A 19,597-nucleotide genomic window follows, 5' to 3' on the forward strand; every position below is an offset into this window, starting at 1 on the left:
TATACATTGTTGTGGAGGATGTCGCCCCCTCCCAGAGTTGCCTGCGCTGCTGCCAGTGGCGCCGCCACTCTCCGCCCCAAGGACACGGTGCCCCCTTCAAGCTTGCTACAAGCCGTTGTTCAATGCCCGATGTGGGGGGCAGGTGTACCTCGGTCGTGAGCAGGTGTTACTCCGGGAGCACTGTTGCCCCTCTTCAAAGCCTCGGGGGGCCTCAAGATGTGTAGGCAGTCCCTAGTCTGTGCCGGATCGTCTGCCACAGCCTCCAAGCCCTCAGCGCCGCCGCCAGTATACAGTGTCCAGGGCTTAGGATTCTGCTCCCCTGCTCCCCAGAGCGCCGTCTCCAGAGTGTACCCCAACGGTGTGATTCCGCCGCCGAGGGGGCGCACCACATGTGAGAGGCAACTAGGTCCGGGCCTAATCAGGTGCAGGGCTGTAAATTCACACCCGGTGTCTCGGGCGCCACCACCTCTGTCCGGGGGGGGGGGGGGGGGGAGATACAGGACACTGCGATTGCGGCACAATTGTTACCCCCGCGGTCCGACGTTGCCGCCGAACAAGGCCCCCTCGCACTCCCCCGGTCCTCAGTTCTCACAGCCCCCAGCTCCCGGGTGCGGCCGCAGCATTAGTGGGTGCTCCGTGTCTTCCGTGGAGCCTGCGGTACTCACTGCGGGCCTCTACGTGTCCGGTGCAGGGCTCCGTCTTCTACTCCTCGCCGGGCCCGGTCGCGTCCCACTTCCGCCCGGATGCTCTCAGACCCGAGGTCTCGGCTGCCGCTGGCTAGGTAGGCCACATCTCTGGAGATCTCGGATCACCGCTAGACAGGCATCTGAGGTTCCGCAAATCGCCGTCGAGGCTTCCCCGCCACCTCCGACAGCTATGTAGAAATGATGAGACGTCTCAGGGTTGGGGAAACTCAGGATAAATGGCAGATAATGCAGCGGCGGGACGGAGCTCTCTTAGGCTGCATCCGCCATGTTCGCCGTCTTGGCCACGCCCCCACCCAAAGTAATCATATTTGTCCATCCTCCATTAAGGTTTTCATATGGACTGGCACTGTAGCTGGGAATGTCTCGGGTGTTACACAGTCATTCAACTTCTGTGTCTCCCTGCTAAACGTAAAGTAAACCTTAGGAATCAGACACTGGATGATGAGGTCATGGTGCTATAGAGGTTCAGGGCCATGGCATTCCACTTCACACTATATTCTGATGTTGCTTGCCTTTCTTATAATAACAATACTTATAGTTCCTACGGATCTGGAGGCTTTAGCTCCAAGAAACTCAATGCTGTCCATGGGACAAGTACCTAATTGATGCTTGAAGCTCTTAAAAAGTCAGCACCACTCTCTTTCTTGGCGAAACAAGAGCCAAGAAAGGCTTTATATGAGGGACTTTCAGTATGCTATTCTCTAGTTGAATTTATCTAAGAAGAGCCTGCTGAATAGGAATTCACGAACTGTCAGGATACTGAATTACAAGATAAGCAAGAGCACTTTTTTCTCCATTAAATACAAAATGTTGGTCCGTGTTTACAGCTACAGACTGATGGATGACTGTTTGTATGCGGTGTCTTTTGTATCTCACCCTGTGGACTGATTTCATTATTTGCTTAAGTTTTATAGAATGCTGCTGCATGTTTGGACAGGCAGGTTATATCCACTGCCTACTTGGCATAGGGTAACTAAAAGTCTGGAGCTCACCACTGAACAGCCACCTGATCCTATTTCGCTGTTCTGTGAGGCGTTGGAGGCAATTTTAGAGAAATACTACCACAATATTCTCTTGGTACAACCTAACCACAAAAGAGTGATCTTCTAGGCCACCTTTTCCAAGTCTAAACAAGTACCTGACCATTCCTCCTGAATGTGAGTCAAAAGCTGTTTTATATTGGGTAAGAAATGTTTACTTCATCCAGAAATGTAGAAGGAGTCACAAAACCTCTGCCAACCTTTTGCTAGAAACTTTTAGTTGACAGATTTTTTTTTAGCCTAGAATCTTCAAAGCACATACTTCAAACATGATTGCATACTGTAGATGCAGAGATACTCATTGTGTGGTGTTCATATTTAGTTGATTCCTGTAGGTGCCTTCTGAAGGTTTTACTCAGGACATGCATAGTAAATTACATGTGCCCTTTGATGGTGATTGACAGATAATGTCTTTGTGAGGACCAAGTTGGTAAATTAATTGCTTTAAAATTCCAACCGAAGTAGATCCACTGCTAAGATTTTAGGACTTTGGTCTTTGAAATTATCTGTGCACCAATGTGGACAGTTCCAATCTGCCCAAAAGTGTAATAGCTATGCCAAAGTCTTCCTCTGTAGTCACAGCACAACATCCTTAATGTTTTATAGCCATTGAGCATTATTTCAGTGCTTCTGTAACTTGCGTTCATGATGGACCACCTCATAGGCTCACCATTCTCTTCTCATTTCTCACTGGTGAGTGACAGTGGCAAGCTTTTCCAAGAGTTGAGGGGTACATGCTTGGGTTAGTGGCCATTCATATCTTAAGATCGGAGTAGCCATTTCTGTTTTTGTTTCTCCTGCTCCCCAGGACCAGCATCACTCTGAGCACATTTGGAAATTCAGCTATAAGAAGTGTTCCCTATTTTATCAAAAGAAGCTCTAGTCTAGAGGGTAGATAGATGGTGTATTCAGGGTGCTTCCTAGTGTTCTTCAAAGGAATGAACATACATCTATGCCATGTTGCCCTTAAGGTTTCTGAAGGAAGAAACATTTCAAGATTGGTAGTTTACCTATAATTTTGCAAGGCCCACGTATGAAATACTGCCTTTTTTCCAATGCCAGCCAAATTATACTTCTTGGTAGTTTGAGGGTACTTCAACAGTTATTTCTTTATTGCCGTGGAGATCTTCAGACCTGCAGTCCACTTTGTGGTTTACTACCTTTAAGTCTTTCTTCAGAAAGGAATTCTATGAAATTCATTGTTTATTAGAAGAAAATAGATGCTTACCTTAATCAGTACGTTTTCTTATAGGTTACTCTGTCTTCTTGCTTCCGTGGTTTCTTCTGACCATTGGGAAGAGGATGAGTATTTTTGTAAGGTTTTCTAATTTGGTTTGTCTTCTCCCTTCGCGGTTTTGGAATAAGGAGTGAAGTTGTAAAACATGACTGGCGCAGTAGTACATTTTTGCAGCAGCAAACTCACTTGTAAGGTGACCTCACTGAAGCTCAGTTGAGATATTGCTCTTTCTCCCGAACTGACATTTCAGTAAATACCATAGTTGTACCAAGGAGTAATCGGCAAATTGAGTAAGTATCCATCACATGAAGTTTTAGGGAAGATAGGCGACTATTTTAATATTGGTGAATTGTACAATAAACATACATTGTTAAACAATATCATTTCACTGAAGACTTGAGAAAACTTTTCTTTTTCTTTGGCAAAGTGTTATTTTAGCAACTAAAAATGTATATACCAACCTGAGATGTTTATTTTAGAAGTGCTGGATTATTTTTCAACTGTATTCTGGTTTGTAATGACTGGATAAAAAAATATCTTGCTATAATATTTGTAGTAAACCCTATCTTTTGGAAGAAATTTGCATTTTCTTGTATGTTTTCATATACATAAATCCAATATGCTTTTACACCGCCTTTTTTAAATTTATGATAATCTCTTTTCCTTAGTGGCAGCTGGACTGCCTGGCTTGTCTGCTGAAGTTAATATGCCAATTTGCAGTTGATCCATCAGATTTGGATTTAGCTTATCATGATGTTTTTGCCTGGTCTGGTGTTGCTGAGGGTCACAGAAAAAGAACTTGGCCATTAAAATCAAGAAAAGCGGCAGGGGATCATACAAAAGGCCTTCATATACCCCGTTTAACAGAGGTAAGCATATAAATATTTAAACATTGTCTTGAGTTTCATTATTTGGTTTGTTGAACAAAGCTCTTATTATCAGAATGTTGTTGAGCTAACATATGAGAGAGGTTTAATTGCTCTTTATTTTAGGTAGCTGCTGACCAATCTTATATAATTATATTTGCGATAAATATGTCTCTGTTGAGATTATTGATTAAAGTAGCATTACAATCTGCTATAAAGATTATTAAATAAACTATGTCTGACTTGTTAAAAATGATTGTATTTTAAGCCTGATTTTCTTCCATTCTTAACCTCTGGGGGCAGTTACTTATTCATGGCAATGTCCTGAAAGTATTTCCCAAAGCTTCAAGAAGAACATGTATAAGCAGAACATATGCACATATTCAGTTCCTTTCTTTCCTCCAGTTGATGAAGTCTGGGACCTGCTTTGTACTTGTTTTTTTCTTTGGTGCTTGCTTTTCGGTGGTGTTTTTCATATGTTCTTGACAGTGCAGTGTCTTGCCTTATGCATCAGAAAGCATTGTTGGAATACAGTTGCAAATATCTGCATTTTCTTTTCTTTTTCACTTAAATTTCCCTGACTCTTGTCTCTTGAACCTTTCGTTAAACTGTGTTTTATTTACATGGCATTATTTGCAGCATTTGGCTTGCTTCAATAGAGCATTAAATAGACACACCATGAGCTGTTAGCAGTTTTTGTAAATCATAGATATACTCAGAGTCCTCTAGAATTGGTTCACAAGCTCTTTGAGCTCTTAGTATTTTTCATATTTACTCTAAGAGCCCTTTAGAATTGGTTCGCATGGTTTATTCCTGCTGTGATAATTGATTTCCCTGATAGCCAGAATGATAAGTGATTCAAGAGTTTCAATTGGATACAATATCGGGTAACCTATTGTAGGAAGGTAGATCCCTGACTATGGTTGCCCCCAACTTTTTGTCTGGTGTTTTGCTGGTTTTCTGACTTAGTTGACCTGGGACCCTGCTATTCAGGGCCCCAGGCCTACTGCTCTCTCTGTAAAATGGATTCCATGTACCTTAGGTACATATCTAATTGGATACTGAGTCACCTTATCAGTCCCTGTAAAGTGTACCTTAGGTACCCAGGGCATAGGTGTACCCAGGGCCTACCAGGGGCTGCAGCATGTATTATGCCACCCCTGGCTGGCCATCCAAATCTGACACAACTGGCTGCACGACAGCTGGGGCAAGGTGGTGTAATCACCCTTTGCTTTAGATATAGTATACCTATATCTAACCCTAAAAATGGACACACAGATCTCCTATCAGTTACTCCTATGGCAGGCCTTGACAATCCTGAAGGCAGAGTGCTTGGAATCGTGTGAGATAGTGCTCTGGCATGAGCTGAGCCTGTCTGCGGCTTTCGGGATCCATCCCTTAGCCGTTTCCATGATATCGCATACCATATACTCTTAAGTGCATTATAATCCTCGCGGTTATATGCCAACTCTGGTATCGCTTTATCAAAACATGTCGAGTAAGGTGTCATACGAATTGGAATACTAACCCCTCGCCAATTCTGGCGACGGGGTTAGCATTCCACCCTTCTAGAGGGACACGACATGTATGTAACCTGTAACCCCGGTTAAAGTCAGACATAGCCTTAGCTCCACAAAATGGATGCTGCCACCGAGACACAAGTCTGCCCTCCTGCTGCTGGGAGTCCTCCCAGAGCAGGAGGCAAGGACAAAGGGTTTCCTGTCAGGGGTGGTGCCAGCACCGTCCCAGACAGGATTTTGTGTATCCTAGGTAGGCAGGGCTTTAGAGGAAGGTGACTGCAAGTGGCACCCCGGTGCTCACTGTGCATAGGCCGGCTGAAACCAGTTCCAGGGGCACTCCAGCCCCCGGCCTGGGGAAAGCCCGCCAAAGGAGAGGGGTGTAACCACCCCCCTCCTAGTCCCACCCATAGGGCAGGACTTAGTCGCGTGCCAGCCCCTTTTTACAGGATAAAGGTAGGAACTGGCCCCCTTCCAAATTAGATCATCTTTGGAATCAAGACACGACTTTCTACGAAAGGACATCAAGATTTCTTCTTCAAGATTCTCCCTTGTGACTAAGGAGTAGTCACCCTGCATCCGCAGGCACCATCTTAAGAACACTGCGGTCTGCTGCAAGTCCTTCCTCCGGAATCCGACTGCCCAGCTCGACGAGAACCGGCTTCCCTGGCACCTCTGACCTCTACCCACCTCTACAGCAAAGCTGAGAACCGTGGGTGCGACGAGACCTCGAGGGACCGGCCATCTTCAAGACTGCACGACCGCCGAGGGATCCTCTGGTGAGTGCTTTGGGGTCCGAGAAGCCCCGACCCTGAGCAGCTCCAGCACCGAAGTTCCGCCTCCCAGCATCTCCACGATCTGCGTGGGGCCCTTCTGCTTTTTGCTGCTCACTGCGTTGTTTGGCTACTAGCCCGCTGGCTTGTGGCCTTCTTAACGACGCCCGACGACATCACTGCTGCTGGCCTGGTTGCTCCAGACTGGCCCTTGCTCCCTTCCAAGAGAGGAGCACCCCGGACCCTCCTGGTCCACTCCAGACGCCATTTTAGGTCCACCGCGTGGGCTTGAATTTGCCAAGACTTGTTGCCCCAATCCTGGGTCCAGCGACGTCGACAGCATCATCCATCGTGGGACAGCTCGTACCTCCATCCTGGTCGCTGACAACGCCTCCTGGTCCGTGAGACTGCAGAGCACAGCGTCACCCACTCACCTAGTCGAGGTGACTACCATCCGGTGCCCTCCTGGTGCCACCTGACTACTGGCTAGTAGTCACGAACTTGGTCCCCTCTGCTCTCAGGTGTCATCCATCTTCGATCCAGGCTTGGATCACTCGAACAATCTTCACTGGTCGCCTGCCAGCAACTCCTTTCCATCAGGCTCGGTTCGTCAACGAAGAATCCCGACGTCTTTTCAGACCTATGCAGCTGCAGCCCCTGGGCTAGGTAACTTCAGCATTTCGGTGCCCCAGCATAGCCTCACTATCCAAGGGTCCAGATCCACTTTCGTTTTTGACCTACCTAGTCGGGTTCGCCCGAGAACACTAACTTTGTGAATACTAGCTTCCATAGGCTTTTTCCCGCCTTACGCGTGAGAGTTCCCACTCTGCACGTGGTGTCCCTAGGCCTCCTGCTCCTAACCTGAGTGTTCAGTATTGTAGGCCTAGCGTTTCTAAAGCCTCTGAGAATCGTTACTTACCTGCTAGTAATTCGCATTCCACTTTTGTAGTATATGGTTTTTCGTGCCCCTCGGGCATTTGTGTAAATTGTGCGACTTGAAGTATTTTTATAAGAGTTTTGTTGTGTGCTTAGCTCCCTGTCTCATAAAGAGCCAGGGTAGTCTTGTTATAAATAAATACACTGTTTATTTTCAGAACATCTTGTGTGGTGTCCTTTCACTGGGTGTTCAAGGGGTAATGTGATGGTAAAACAGCTGGCTTAACACGCCCTCTAGAGTCTTAGCCTTAGACTGCTCGTATCCATGCTACTAGGATAGCTGGTCTATAAGGTTGACTTACAACCAATCATCAATAAGGGTTGTTTGGACTGATATATAGTGATCACTAGAATAGTGAGCACTGCACATCAGGCCAACTTCTCACATTGGTGAGCAGCGTTGGGATTTGAGCTTGCTGTTGTTTTACCACACATATCCTAAGAATATCTTGTGAAAGATCACATAAGTACTAAAGGTACATATAACTTAGCTTAGAATACTCTGAGTTCTACTGAACCAGCTGTTGTAGCTCCTAGGGCCTAGCACACCCTAAACTACAACTCTAGCAAGGGATCAGTAGGTAAACATATAGTGTAGGTAAGTGCACCACTTACACCTCACTAGAAAAGCATGTCTACCCAGGGAGAGTCCTCAGGGACCCCTCTTGTGGTGATTGACCCTCCACAGGTCAGCTCAAGATATGCAGCTCTCAATTTCCAGGAGTTGAGACACTTGTGTACCTCCAGGAAATTGAAACAGGGGGCTAACCCCACCACTCCCTTCCTGTTGGATCTCTTAGAGACCTATGATGCTAGTAAAGCATCTCAGGGAGAGGGGAATATGCCAGCCTTAGAGGGGCACCTTGGTGATCCAGACCTCCACAACACTGTAAATGCAGTTGAGGAGGAGGACCCTGAGGAGCTCTCTGGGGATGAGGTAGACAAAGGTCTTGAGGTAGTCAGAAGGCTAACTAGGGCCAACATAGACTTGCTTGGGCTAGGATCTGGGGGACCCCCAGTACTGACCCTAAGTAGGCCTAACCTTGGAGTTAGGAGAGATAGATCTCTTTCTAGGGACTCCAATAGATCTCTGCACTCTAATGCCTCTTCTCAGAGGAGAAGGAACTCTCCCCAGAGGAGATTGACTTCCCCTCAGAGAATGGAGCATGAAGCTAGGATGAAACAGGCTACTCTGAGGATTGAAAGGGAAGAACTTGCCCTGGCCAAAGAAAAGCTTGCCTTTGCTAGAGAGCAGCAGATGAGTGGGTTAGCTCCCACTGGTGGCAGCAATCTCCCAAGAGAAAAAGAGAAGGGTTTAGATACTAAGCACCTGACAAAGATAGTGCCCCCCTTTAAACAAGGGGATGACATCCAGAAATGGATGGCTGCTTTGGAGAGGGCCTGCACTGTACAGTGCATCCCCCAAAGTCAGTGGGCAGCTATACTGTGGCTCTCCTTTGATGGCAAATGTAGAGATAAGCTCCTCACTACTAGAGTTGAGGATGCTAATAATTACCAAGTCCTGAAAAATGCACTGGTTGGTGGGTTTGGCTTAACCACTGAGCAGTACAGGTTGCTGTTCAGGGATACCCAGAAAACTCAGTCTCAGGATTGGGCTGACTTTGTTGATTGTGCCACTAAGGCTTTGGAAGGCTGGCTACTGGGTAGCAAGGTTACTGACTTCACAGGATTCTATAATCTTATTATGAGAGAGCAAGTCTTAAATAATTGTCAGAACCAGTTATTACACCAGCACCTGGTAGACTCTGATCTGACCTCTCCACAGGAATTGGGTAAGAGGGCAGACAAATGGGTCAGAACCAGGATTAGGCCTAAGAACCAAGGTGGTGACCAGAAAAAGGAATCAACCAAGCCTCAAGAGAAGGGTTGTAATAAATCTCCAGATCAAACCACATCAGGGCCCCAAAAATCCTCTGAGGGGGGTGGGTCCCAGAATCCTTCTAACAACCAGAAGAAACCTTATTGTTATCCCTGTAAACAGGTGGGTCATTTGAAAACTGACAGCAGTTGCCCAAAGAATAACAATAAGGAGAACATACCCCCAAGTAACATTCCCAAACCTCCTGTTACTACTAGTAGTAATCCCCCAAGTGGTGGAAGTGCCCCCAAGAATTTGGGTGCATTTACTTTGGGAGTTCCTGGGGACTCTGGCCTAACCAGGTCCCCAAACTTAGATACTCTTGTCTGTGAGACTGGCATGGGGTTTGCCAACTTCACAACTTGTCCCAACACTTTGGGCAAGTACAGACAGGAGCCCCTCATCAATGGTATAAAAGTTGAGGCCTATAGAGATACAGGGGCTAGCATCACCATGGTGACTGAGAGTCTAGTCCCCTCAAGGCAACTTTTACCTGGTGCCACATACCAGGTGACCAATATTGATGGAGTACAGAGAGATCATCCCATGGCAGTGGTCAATCTCAGCTGGGGAGGTGTCACTGGCCACAAGAGAGTGGCAGTGTCACCAAACTTGCCTGTAGATTGCCTACTGGGGAATGATTTAGAGCTCTCAGCCTGGGCTGAAGTAGAGCAAGAAACCCATTTTAGAATGGTAAACATCCATGGTAAGGTTAGTGGGGCAGTGATAGCCACAGCCCCAGTCCAAGATATCCTCCCTGAACAGGTCAGGAGGGCTGTGCCAGTCACAGCCCAATCTCAGACAACTTCCTTCCCAGAACAGGTTGTCAAGGCTGTGATGGTCACAGCCCACACCCAAACTGAGCCCCCTCCTGAAAAGGTTGGGAGAGTTGTGATGGCCACAGCTCAAACTCAGACAGATGATAGTGTTGTGAAGCCTGAAACTATGGATCACTCCACTCAGACAGAGAGCATTGAGGAGGAAGAGAAATCTCCCTCCCACCAGACTTTAGGAAAGGGTCAGCCTCCTCAGGGAACTGATCTGACCCCTTGTGAAGAAACTGCCACAGAGGTAGTCAGGCCTAGCCTGGCATAACCCCTGATGCCAGTGGACCCTTCCAAGGTGGGACCCAGTCTGGAGCAGGTAACCTGCCCCTCTCTACCCTGCCTCAGTCAGCCCAGGGCTGTAGAGGTCAGGGAGGCCAGTGGTGGACCCCAAAGGGCCCCCTGTCCAAAAGAATTCCCCAATCAGCAGATTAAGGGCACTGAAGCTAGCAGTCCTAGCCAAGTGAAAATAACACAAACTCCTGAGGGATCCCCCTTAAATTTAGTTAGGGACCTCCCACAGATGGACACTGTTGGGCACAGCCAGACCTGGGACCTAAGGGCCCCAAACCTGACCTGTCCCTCCAGTAAGCCAAACAGAGGGACCCAACCTCCAGCTGTAGGTAGCCAGAGGTTGACCCTGAGAGCCCAAAACAACTCAGTCTTGGAGAGAAAGGCCTCTATGCTGGAAAATGATTGGAGGAAGCTGAGCCCAAAATTAGTGGAGCCTCACTCCAGTACTCCATTTCAGCACCAGCCTTTTCCTTTGCCAAAACACACCACAGGTAGAGATTCCCTATGGTGGAGACCCTCAGATACCCTTAGGGTGAGGGATTGCTTAGTGGACCATGAGATAGGGGGTAACCATGCCAGTGCTGGTACTTCCTTATATGGCCACTCAGGCAATATAGGCTTACCTGGCAAGGATAGCCTTATCTCCTTTCGTTTGGGGGGGGGGGGGTTATGTAGGAAGGTAGATCCCTGACTATGGTTGCCCCCAACTTTTTGCCTGGTGTTTTGCTGGTTTTCTGACTTAGTTGACCTGGGACCCTGCTATTCAGGGCCCCAGGCCTACTGCTCTCTCTGTAAAATGGATTCCATGTACCTTAGGTACATATCTAATTGGATACTGAGTCACCTTATCAGTCCCTGTAAAGTGTACCTTAGGTACCCAGGGCATAGGTGTACCCAGGGCCTACCAGGGGCTGCAGCATGTATTATGCCACCCCTGGCTGGCCATCCAAATCTGACACAACTGGCTGCACGACAGCTGGGGCAAGGTGGTGTAATCACCCTTTGCTTTAGATATAGTATACCTATATCTAACCCTAAAAATGGACACACAGATCTCCTATCAGTCACTCCTATGGCAGGCCTTGACAATCCTGAAGGCAGAGTGCTTGGAATCGTGTGAGATAGTGCTCTGGCATGAGCTGAGCCTGTCTGCGGCTTTCGGGATCCATCCCTTAGCCGTTTCCATGATATCGCATACCATATACTCTTAAGTGCATTATAATCCTCGCGGTTATATGCCAACTCTGGTATCGCTTTATCAAAACATGTCGAGTAAGGTGTCATACGAATTGGAATACTAACCCCTCGCCAATTCTGGCGACGGGGTTAGCATTCCACCCTTCTAGAGGGACAAGACATGTATGTAACCTGTAACCCCGGTTAAAGTCAGACATAGCCTTAGCTCCACAAAATGGATGCTGCCACCGAGACACAAGTCTGCCCTCCTGCTGCTGGGAGTCCTCCCAGAGCAGGAGGCAAGGACAAAGGGTTTCCTGTCAGGGGCGGCGCCAGCACCGTCCCAGACAGGATTTTGTGTATCCTAGGTAGGCAGGGCTTTAGAGGAAGGTGACTGCAAGTGGCACCCCGGTGCTCACTGTGCATAGGCCGGCTGAAACCAGTTCCAGGGGCACTCCAGCCCCTGGCCTGGGGAAAGCCCGCCAAAGGAGAGGGGTGTAACCACCCCCCTCCTAGTCCCACCCATAGGGCAGGACTTAGTCGCGTGCCAGCCCCTTTTTACAGGATAAAGGTAGGAACTGGCCCCCTTCCAAATTAGATCATCTTTGGAATCAAGACACGACTTTCTACGAAAGGACATCAAGATTTCTTCTTCAAGATTCTCCCTTGTGACTAAGGAGTAGTCACCCTGCATCCGCAGGCACCATCTTAAGAACACTGCGGTCTGCTGCAAGTCCTTCCTCCGGAATCCGACTGCCCAGCTCGACGAGAACCGGCTTCCCTGGCACCTCGGACCTCTACAGCAAAGCTGAGAACCGTGGGTGCGACGAGACCTCGAGGGACCGGCCATTTTCAAGACTGCACGACTTCTTTCCAGCACGACCGCCGAGGGATCCTCTGGTGAGTGCTTTGGGGTCCGAGAAGCCCCGACCCTGAGCAGCTCCAGCACCGAAGTTCCGCCTCCCAGCATCTCCACGATCTGCGTGGGGCCCTTCTGCTTTTTGCTGCTCACCGCGTTGTTTGGCTACTAGCCCGCTGGCTTGTGGCCTTCTTAACGACGCCCGACGACATCACTGCTGCTGGTCTGGTTGCTCCAGACTGGCCCTTGCTCCCTTCCAAGAGAGGAGCACCCCGGACCCTCCTGGTCCACTCCAGATGCCATTTTAGGTCCACCCCAGACGCCATTTTAGGTCCACCGCGTGGGCTTGAATTTGCCAAGACTTGTTGCCCCAATCCTGGGTCCAGCGACGTCGACAGCATCATCCATCGTGGGACAGCTCGTACCTCCATCCTGGTCGCCGACAACGCCTCCTGGTCCGTGAGACTGCAGAGCACAGCGTCACCCACTCACCTAGTCGAGGTGACTACCATCCGGTGCCCTCCTGGTGCCACCTGACTACTGGCTAGTAGTCACGAACTTGGTCCCCTCTGCTCTCAGGTGTCATCCATCTTCGATCCAGGCTTGGATCACTCGAACAATCTTCACTGGTCGCCTGCCAGCAACTCCTTTCCATCAGGCTCCTGGTTCGTCAACGAAGAATCCCGACGTCTTTTCAGACCTATGCAGCTGCAGCCCCTGGGCTAGGTAACTTCGGCATTTCGGTGCCCCAGCATAGCCTCACTATCCAAGGGTCCAGATCCACTTTCGTTTTTGACCTACCTAGTCGGGTTCGCCCGAGAACACTAACTTTGTGAATACTAGCTTCCATAGGCTTTTTCCCGCCTTACGCGTGAGAGTTCCCACTCTGCACGTGGTGTCCCTAGGCCTCCTGCTCCTAACCTGAGTGTTCAGTATTGTAGGCCTAGCGTTTCTAAAGCCTCTGAGAATCGTTACTTACCTGCTAGTAATTCGCATTCCACTTTTGTAGTATATGGTTTTTCGTGCCCCTCGGGCATTTGTGTAAATTGTGCGACTTGAAGTATTTTTATAAGAGTTTTGTTGTGTGCTTAGCTCCCTGTCTCATAAAGAGCCAGGGTAGTCTTGTTATAAATAAATACACTGTTTATTTTCATAACAACTTGTGTGGTGTCCTTTCACTGGGTGTTCAAGGGGTAATGTGATGGTAAAACAGCTGGCTTAACACGCCCTCTAGAGTCTTAGCCTTAGACTGCTCGTATCCATGCTACTAGGATAGCTGGTCTATAAGGTTGACTTACAACCAATCATCAATAAGGGTTGTTTGGACTGATATATAGTGATCACTAGAATAGTGAGCACTGCACATCAGGCCAACTTCTCACACCTATGATAAGTGATTCAAGAGTTTTAATTGCATACAATATTGGGTAACCTTTTGTGAGTTTGTTGAGTCTGTCTAGGGTATATGTGCGAGTGGTTACCATGATGGCTCCATTGGACCAAATCCTTTCAATCCTACCAAACCCATCAAATACCTAGTCCTTGGAAATATTAGCTTGTGCAAGCTGTACAGAAAAAAGTAGAGCTAATTATTTACTGCGCCAAAACCCTCTTCACTCCCGAAACATCATCCAGCTCCTAAACCCAGCTCAGCGCCTAAAAACCTGTAGAGTCCTTTAACGTCCAGTCGTTCATCACCGAAATCACTGTCGGTGGCGTGCTCAGATGATTCAGAACAGTCAATACTACAGTGTTTCCAAGAATTCAATGCACAGCAAAGGAGATTCTTCATCCACCCATAGACTGGGACGATCGCGACAAAGTTGCCATCCAAACTAGGGGACACACTTCCAAGAAAGAGGAAACTGCCTTTTGAAAAACAGCTTTCCCTGGAGCCTACACCTCCTGCCAAGCACAGTAAACTTCATGACAGAGGCACTAACCTACTTCTAGCTTGTCCTTCTGCTCCTCCAGTGCCAACTCCCCCATCTTCCCGAAAGGGTCACCACATTCGTCTGATGGAGAGGGAAAGCCCCTTGAACCCTTTAGACACCTACGAGGCCTCTTTTTACCTTGAGCCTCTGGATGACCCATGACCCGACTACAGTGTAAACAGAGATCCAGATGTAAACCCTGCAAAACCTTCCCCCATGTGACACCAATTCATACCACAAAGTGATACTTGGGGGTTGCCTCAGTTCACAAGGTTGATCTGCATACCTTCCAGAAAGACAAAGGCTTTCTGGTTAACATTCTGTTAACCGCGTAACACACCCTGCAGGTTTTATCTGAAAGAAACACGTAGTGATGGATTCCTTACCTTCGAATTACCCCCAGGCGTCAGACTAGATCCGTAAATTTTTTCGTCAGCAGTACCCCTGCGCGTCGGTAGGCGTCTTCGTGCAGCTCCTTGTGCGTCGTTGGCGCCGGGATTACTTCGCGGGAGCTACTTGGATGCGCCCACGTGCACTGACATAATTTCTTTCTTTTACCGCGCCAACAAGCGCAGATTCAGGAAGAGCAAGTACCCCCAGTCAATTTTTGACTGCATTTTATCGAGGCCTTTTACCTCATTTCTTCGAGTCAATCGACTCCTGGTGTCATAGGGATGCCCGGCTTCAAGAACTGTGGGGACTGTCACCCCCTGATATCGGTGACAGACCCACACTGCATGTGTCTCTACTGCCCCCGAAAGTTGCTGGAAGTCCGGCAGTCGGCTCCGCGCTGCTCAAGGTCCCGGTCCCGTGGGAGGTCAAGGGACCGGTCATGGAGCCGTCACCATCATTCCTCTGGATCTAAGTCTTCGCACTCTGGGTCAGGTAAGTCGAAGCATTACAAGAAGTCGGAGAAGCGCCATCGCTCTTCGACTTCCCCTCGCCTGTCGCACAACGCAGCTGAAGGTGGTGCCACCCCCCGCGTCTTCGGCGGTGCCTGCGACGTCGCCGCCCGTCTACCCACTTTTTCTGGGTCCGTCGGCGACGCCTGTACAGGTGCAAGAATTTCTTGCTGCCAAGGCCCCGCCAGCGCGCCTTCTGGCCCCCTGGAGGTTTTTGCCCTTCCGACGCCGGTGGTTCCGACCCTGGCGCCGCCATATCCCCCGGCGCCACATGACCTCCCTGGATCCAGGCTCGGATCCTGGGCGACACCGGTTGACCTGATTACACCTCCACCGGTGTCGACCCCACCTCCGATGTCGTCCGGAACCACCGTCGACATCGTCCCCTGTTTGAGCCCTGAACCGGACTCGGCGCCGAAACGGGGTCCAGCAATGCCGATTCCGACGCCGATGGGGCCTTTCTACCGCTACGTCCGTCCGCCCTATTTTCAGCCTGTTTCACAGACTTCAGAGGAAGGGGAGGACTGGGAGCACAACAGTACGGTGATGACCCGGATTGGGCAGAGGATTTGGGGGATGCCAGATCTAGATACCTCGCCTGACCTTGGCATGCTGTCTCCTCCTTCTGTGCCTAGGAGGAGGTAGCAAGTTACGCAGTGGTGTTGCGTAGGGCGGCAGAGGCTTTCCACCTCGAACTCCCTACTGTGGCCATCAGGACTAACCTCCTTGGGCACTGGTCCAGGCCCAACACAGGGGCTCCTTTGGACAGGAACATGGCCCAACGCCATTGCACGGCTCCGGGCGACCCCCTCTTTCTCTCGCTGCACCCCATCCATGAGAGCTTGGTTGGCCAAGCCTCTGCATCCCAGAGCGCATTCCTTTCTGCACCCCCGGATAGGGAATACAAGAAGCTGGAGCAGCTTGGCAAGAAGTTGTTTTCATCTGCCAGCTTAGGGCTGTGGTCGGTGAAAACCGCATGCCTCTTGGGCCATTACTCCCACTCTGTGTGGGACACGGTTGCACAAGTGCTGCCCAACTGTCCGGAAGAGGCCCAGACAGTACTCCCCCAGGCTATTGTAGGCAGTAGTAGGTGGTGGCAGGTCCTACGATTCCGTTTGAGCGCAGGGGGGCAGACTGCGAGGCACTTGGATGTAATGATTGAGATTACTGTGTATTCTTCTGCCCTTACCTGATCGCCACTTGTTCATCCCGATATTTTTACTCGCACTTTGAAATACATTTTTTAACATTTCCTGCTGCTACACTATTTTAGAGTCTTCTCTCTTACCTGGTGCGAGGTGTGCTCTCCCTGCCCCGGTCCATCGCGGCTGCATTGCCGTTTGTGTGGAGGGCAGGGCGCCATCTTGGGTCAGTCCCTGAGCCCGGTAGGACCATAGGCTGCGGTCTAGCTGGAGGAGGGGCTAGGCTATATATTGCTCATGATCTTCCGGACGCGCCGCGGACGCACTCAGCGGGCGCGCCGCCGACGCTCCAAAGGCAAGCCCTTCGGCGCCTGACCGTGCCAAGGGCCATGCCCCCTGGCCCTTCAAGTTCAAGTTCAAGAATTTATATAGCGCACTACTCACCCAGAGGGTCTCAAGGCGCTTGGGGAGGGGGTTCATTATTTATCGAATAGCCAGGTTTTAAGTTCTTTTCTGAAGGAGATGTGGTTGTGTGTAAGGCGGAGGTGAGTGGGGAGTGAGTTCCAGGTCTTGGACGCCAAGAAGGAGAAGGATCTACCTCCCATGGTGGATCTTTGGATGCGCGGAACTGAGGCGAGGTTTTGATTGGAGGATCTTAGTTGGCGGGTGGGTGTGTAGAAGGACAGTCGAGTGTTGAGGCATTCAGGTCCAAGTTTGTAGAGGGCCTTGTGTGCTTGGGTGAGGAGACGGAACCTTATTCTCTTGTTGACGGGAAGCCAGTGGAGGTCTTTCAGGTGGCCGGTAATGTGATCTTGGCGAGGGATGTCCAAGATGAGTCTCGCTGATGCGTTTTGGATGCGTTGGAGTTTTTTCTGTAATTTGGCTGTGATTCCGGCGTAGAGGGTCTTTCCGTAGTCTAGTCGACTCGTGACCAGTGCGTGGGTGACAGTCTTTCTTGTCTCGGAGGGGATCCAACGGAAGATTCTTTTGAGCATACGAAGTACGTTGAAGCAGGAGGATGAGACGGCGTTGACCTGTCTGGTCATCGAGAGTGAGGAGTCTAGGATGAAGCCAAGGTTACGTGCGTGGTCTGTGGGTGTGGGTGCTGTGCCCAGAGCCGAAGGCCACCATGAGTCGTCCCAGGCAGAGGGGGATGATCCTAGGATGAGCACCTCCGTTTTGTCTGAGTTAAGTTTTAGGCGGCTGTTTTTCATCCATTCGGCTACTTCTTTCATGCCTTCATGAAGATTGGTTTTGGCGGTGTTAGGGTCTTTGGTGAGGGAAAGGATCAGCTGGGTGTCGTCAGCGTAGGAGATGATGTTAAGGTTGTGTTGACGCGCAATGGATGCGAGTGGACTCATGTAAACGTTGAAGAGGGTGAGACTGAGTGATGATCCTTGTGGTACACCGCAGATGACTTCGGTGGCCTCTGATTTGAATGGGGGAAGTCGGACTCTCTGAGTTCTCCCAGCTAGGAACGAGATGATCCAGTCCAAGGCTTTTCCTTGTATGCCGATGTTGCTGAGGCGTTGTATGAGGGTGCTGTGACAGACTGTGTCGAAGGCGGCGGAGAGGTCGAGTAGAATGAGGGCCACTGTTTCACCGTTGTCCAGTAGTGTTCGGATGTCGTCTGTAGCTGCGATGAGGGCGGTCTCGGTGCTGTGTTTGGCTCGGAAGCCGGACTGTGAGGGATCGAGAGAGTTGTTGGATTCAAGGAAGGCGGCGAGCTGGCTATTGACTGCTTTCTCAATGACTTTGGCAGGGAATGGGAGGAGGGATATGGGGCGGTAGTTTTTAAGTTCAGAGGGGTCTGCTGTGAGTTTCTTCAGGAGGGTGCTGACTTCGACGTGTTTCCAGCTTTCTGGGAAGGTAGCAGAGTTGAAGGAGCAGTTGATGACATCCCGGAGATGGGGTGTGATGATGGAGTCTGCTTTGTTGAAGATGTGGTGGGGACAGGGGTCGGTTGGCGAGCCAGAGTGGATGGAGTTCATTAGGCGGATGGTGTCTTCAGTGGTGATTGGGGTCCAGTCGCTGAGGTTGTTAGAGGGCGGTTTACGTTCGGAGGGGGGTGGAGGGGATTGTTCGATGGAAATGTTCTCGAAGCTGTTATGTATGTCGGCAATTTTGTTGTAGAAGAAGGAGGATAACGAATCGCAGAGGTCTTGGGAGGGAGTGATGTTGTTTGAGGCTGCGGTGGGGTTGGTGAATTCTTTGACGATGTTGAATAGTTCCTTGCTGTTATGGGCGTTGTTGTCGAGTCGATTCTTGAATGCTGATTTCTTGGTGGATCGAATCAGTTGGTGGTGTTTGCGGGTGGCTGCCCTAAAGGTGGTCATGTTGTCGGAGGTTGGGTTTTTTCTCCATGTTTTCTCGAGAGTACGGCATAGCTTCTTGGATTTCTTAAGGTCATCGTTGAACCAGTGGGCTTTTTTGCTGTCCTGTTTGGTGTGATGGTTTTTCAAGGGTGCTAATTCGTCAGCACTGTGAGTGATCCATTGTTTGAGTTTGGTGGCAGCTTGGTTTCGGTCCGATGAGAGGGCGGGTGGGTTTTGGTTGAGCGAAGTGAGGAGTTGATCGGTGGTGATTTTGTTCCAGTTTCTTCGAGGAATAGGTTGAGGGGGGTTGTGGGTCGAGGTGGTTTTGTAGCTGAAGTGAACACAACTGTGGTCCGTCCAATGGAGAGCTGTGGTGCGATCGAAGGAAATGTGTTTGCTGGAGGTGAAGATTGGGTCGAGCGTGTGTCCGGCTACATGGGTGGGGGTGTCAACAAGTTGTTTGAGTCCGAGATTGGCCAGGTTGTCAAGTAGGGTGGTGGTGTTGCTGTCGTTTTTCTTTTCCAGGTGGAAGTTGAGGTCTCCTAGTAGAATGTAGTTTTCGGAGGCGAGGGCATGTGGGCTGATGAAGTCAGTGATGTCTTCGCTGAATTGTTTACGGGTTCCTGGAGGCCTGTAGATGAGGGTGCCTCTGAGTGTGGTCCTAGGGTCGGTGTGGATCTGGAAGTGGAGGTGTTCGGCGGTTGCAAGGTTATCGTCGGAGCTGGTTGTGATTTTGATGGTGTTCTTATGGACGATGGCGATGCCTCCTCCTGTTTGATTGGTGCGGTCTTTTCGGGTGATCTTGTAATTGTCCGGGATGGCTATGGTGATGTCGGGTGTTGATGATGCGTTCATCCAGGTTTCTGTAAGGAAGGCGCCGTCCGGTGAAGCCGTGTCGAGTAGGTCCCAGAGTTCAGTGGCGTGTCTGTGGACCGAGCGGGTGTTCAGCAAGATGCACTTCAGGTGGTTAAAGTTGGAGCTGTGTTTGGGGTTAGTGGATATGGTATGGATCTTGATGCTGGCAAATTTGCAGGAGTGGCAGGCGAAGGGACCGTGGGTCCGTCCCGGGGCAGCTTCGTAGCATTGTGGTGTGCGTTCGGGGTTAAGGGCTAGGAGGGTCGAGGCGTCATATGTTAAGCGGGAGGAGTTGAGGTTGCGGGGGCCAGGGGGTCTGGCGCTGGGCGCGGACGGGCGTA

General features: G+C 49.9%; 1 protein-coding gene across 2 annotated transcripts in view; it reads left to right on the forward strand.

The window, feature by feature from the left end:
• The window catches only part of USP34 (ubiquitin specific peptidase 34), a 2,681,755-nt gene that overhangs the window by 809,932 nt on the left and 1,852,226 nt on the right, over nucleotides 1-19,597 (forward strand). For both annotated transcript variants that reach the window (XM_078649291.1, XM_078649292.1), the window contains exon 33: nucleotides 3,653-3,853. In XM_078649291.1, the coding sequence (XP_078505417.1) occupies nucleotides 3,653-3,853 (201 nt within the window). The remainder of the gene's footprint in view (nucleotides 1-3,652; nucleotides 3,854-19,597) is intronic.

The sequence above is a fragment of the Lissotriton helveticus genome, chromosome 6, assembly GCF_964261635.1.
Source record: "Lissotriton helveticus chromosome 6, aLisHel1.1, whole genome shotgun sequence".
NCBI lineage: Eukaryota > Metazoa > Chordata > Amphibia > Caudata > Salamandridae > Lissotriton > Lissotriton helveticus.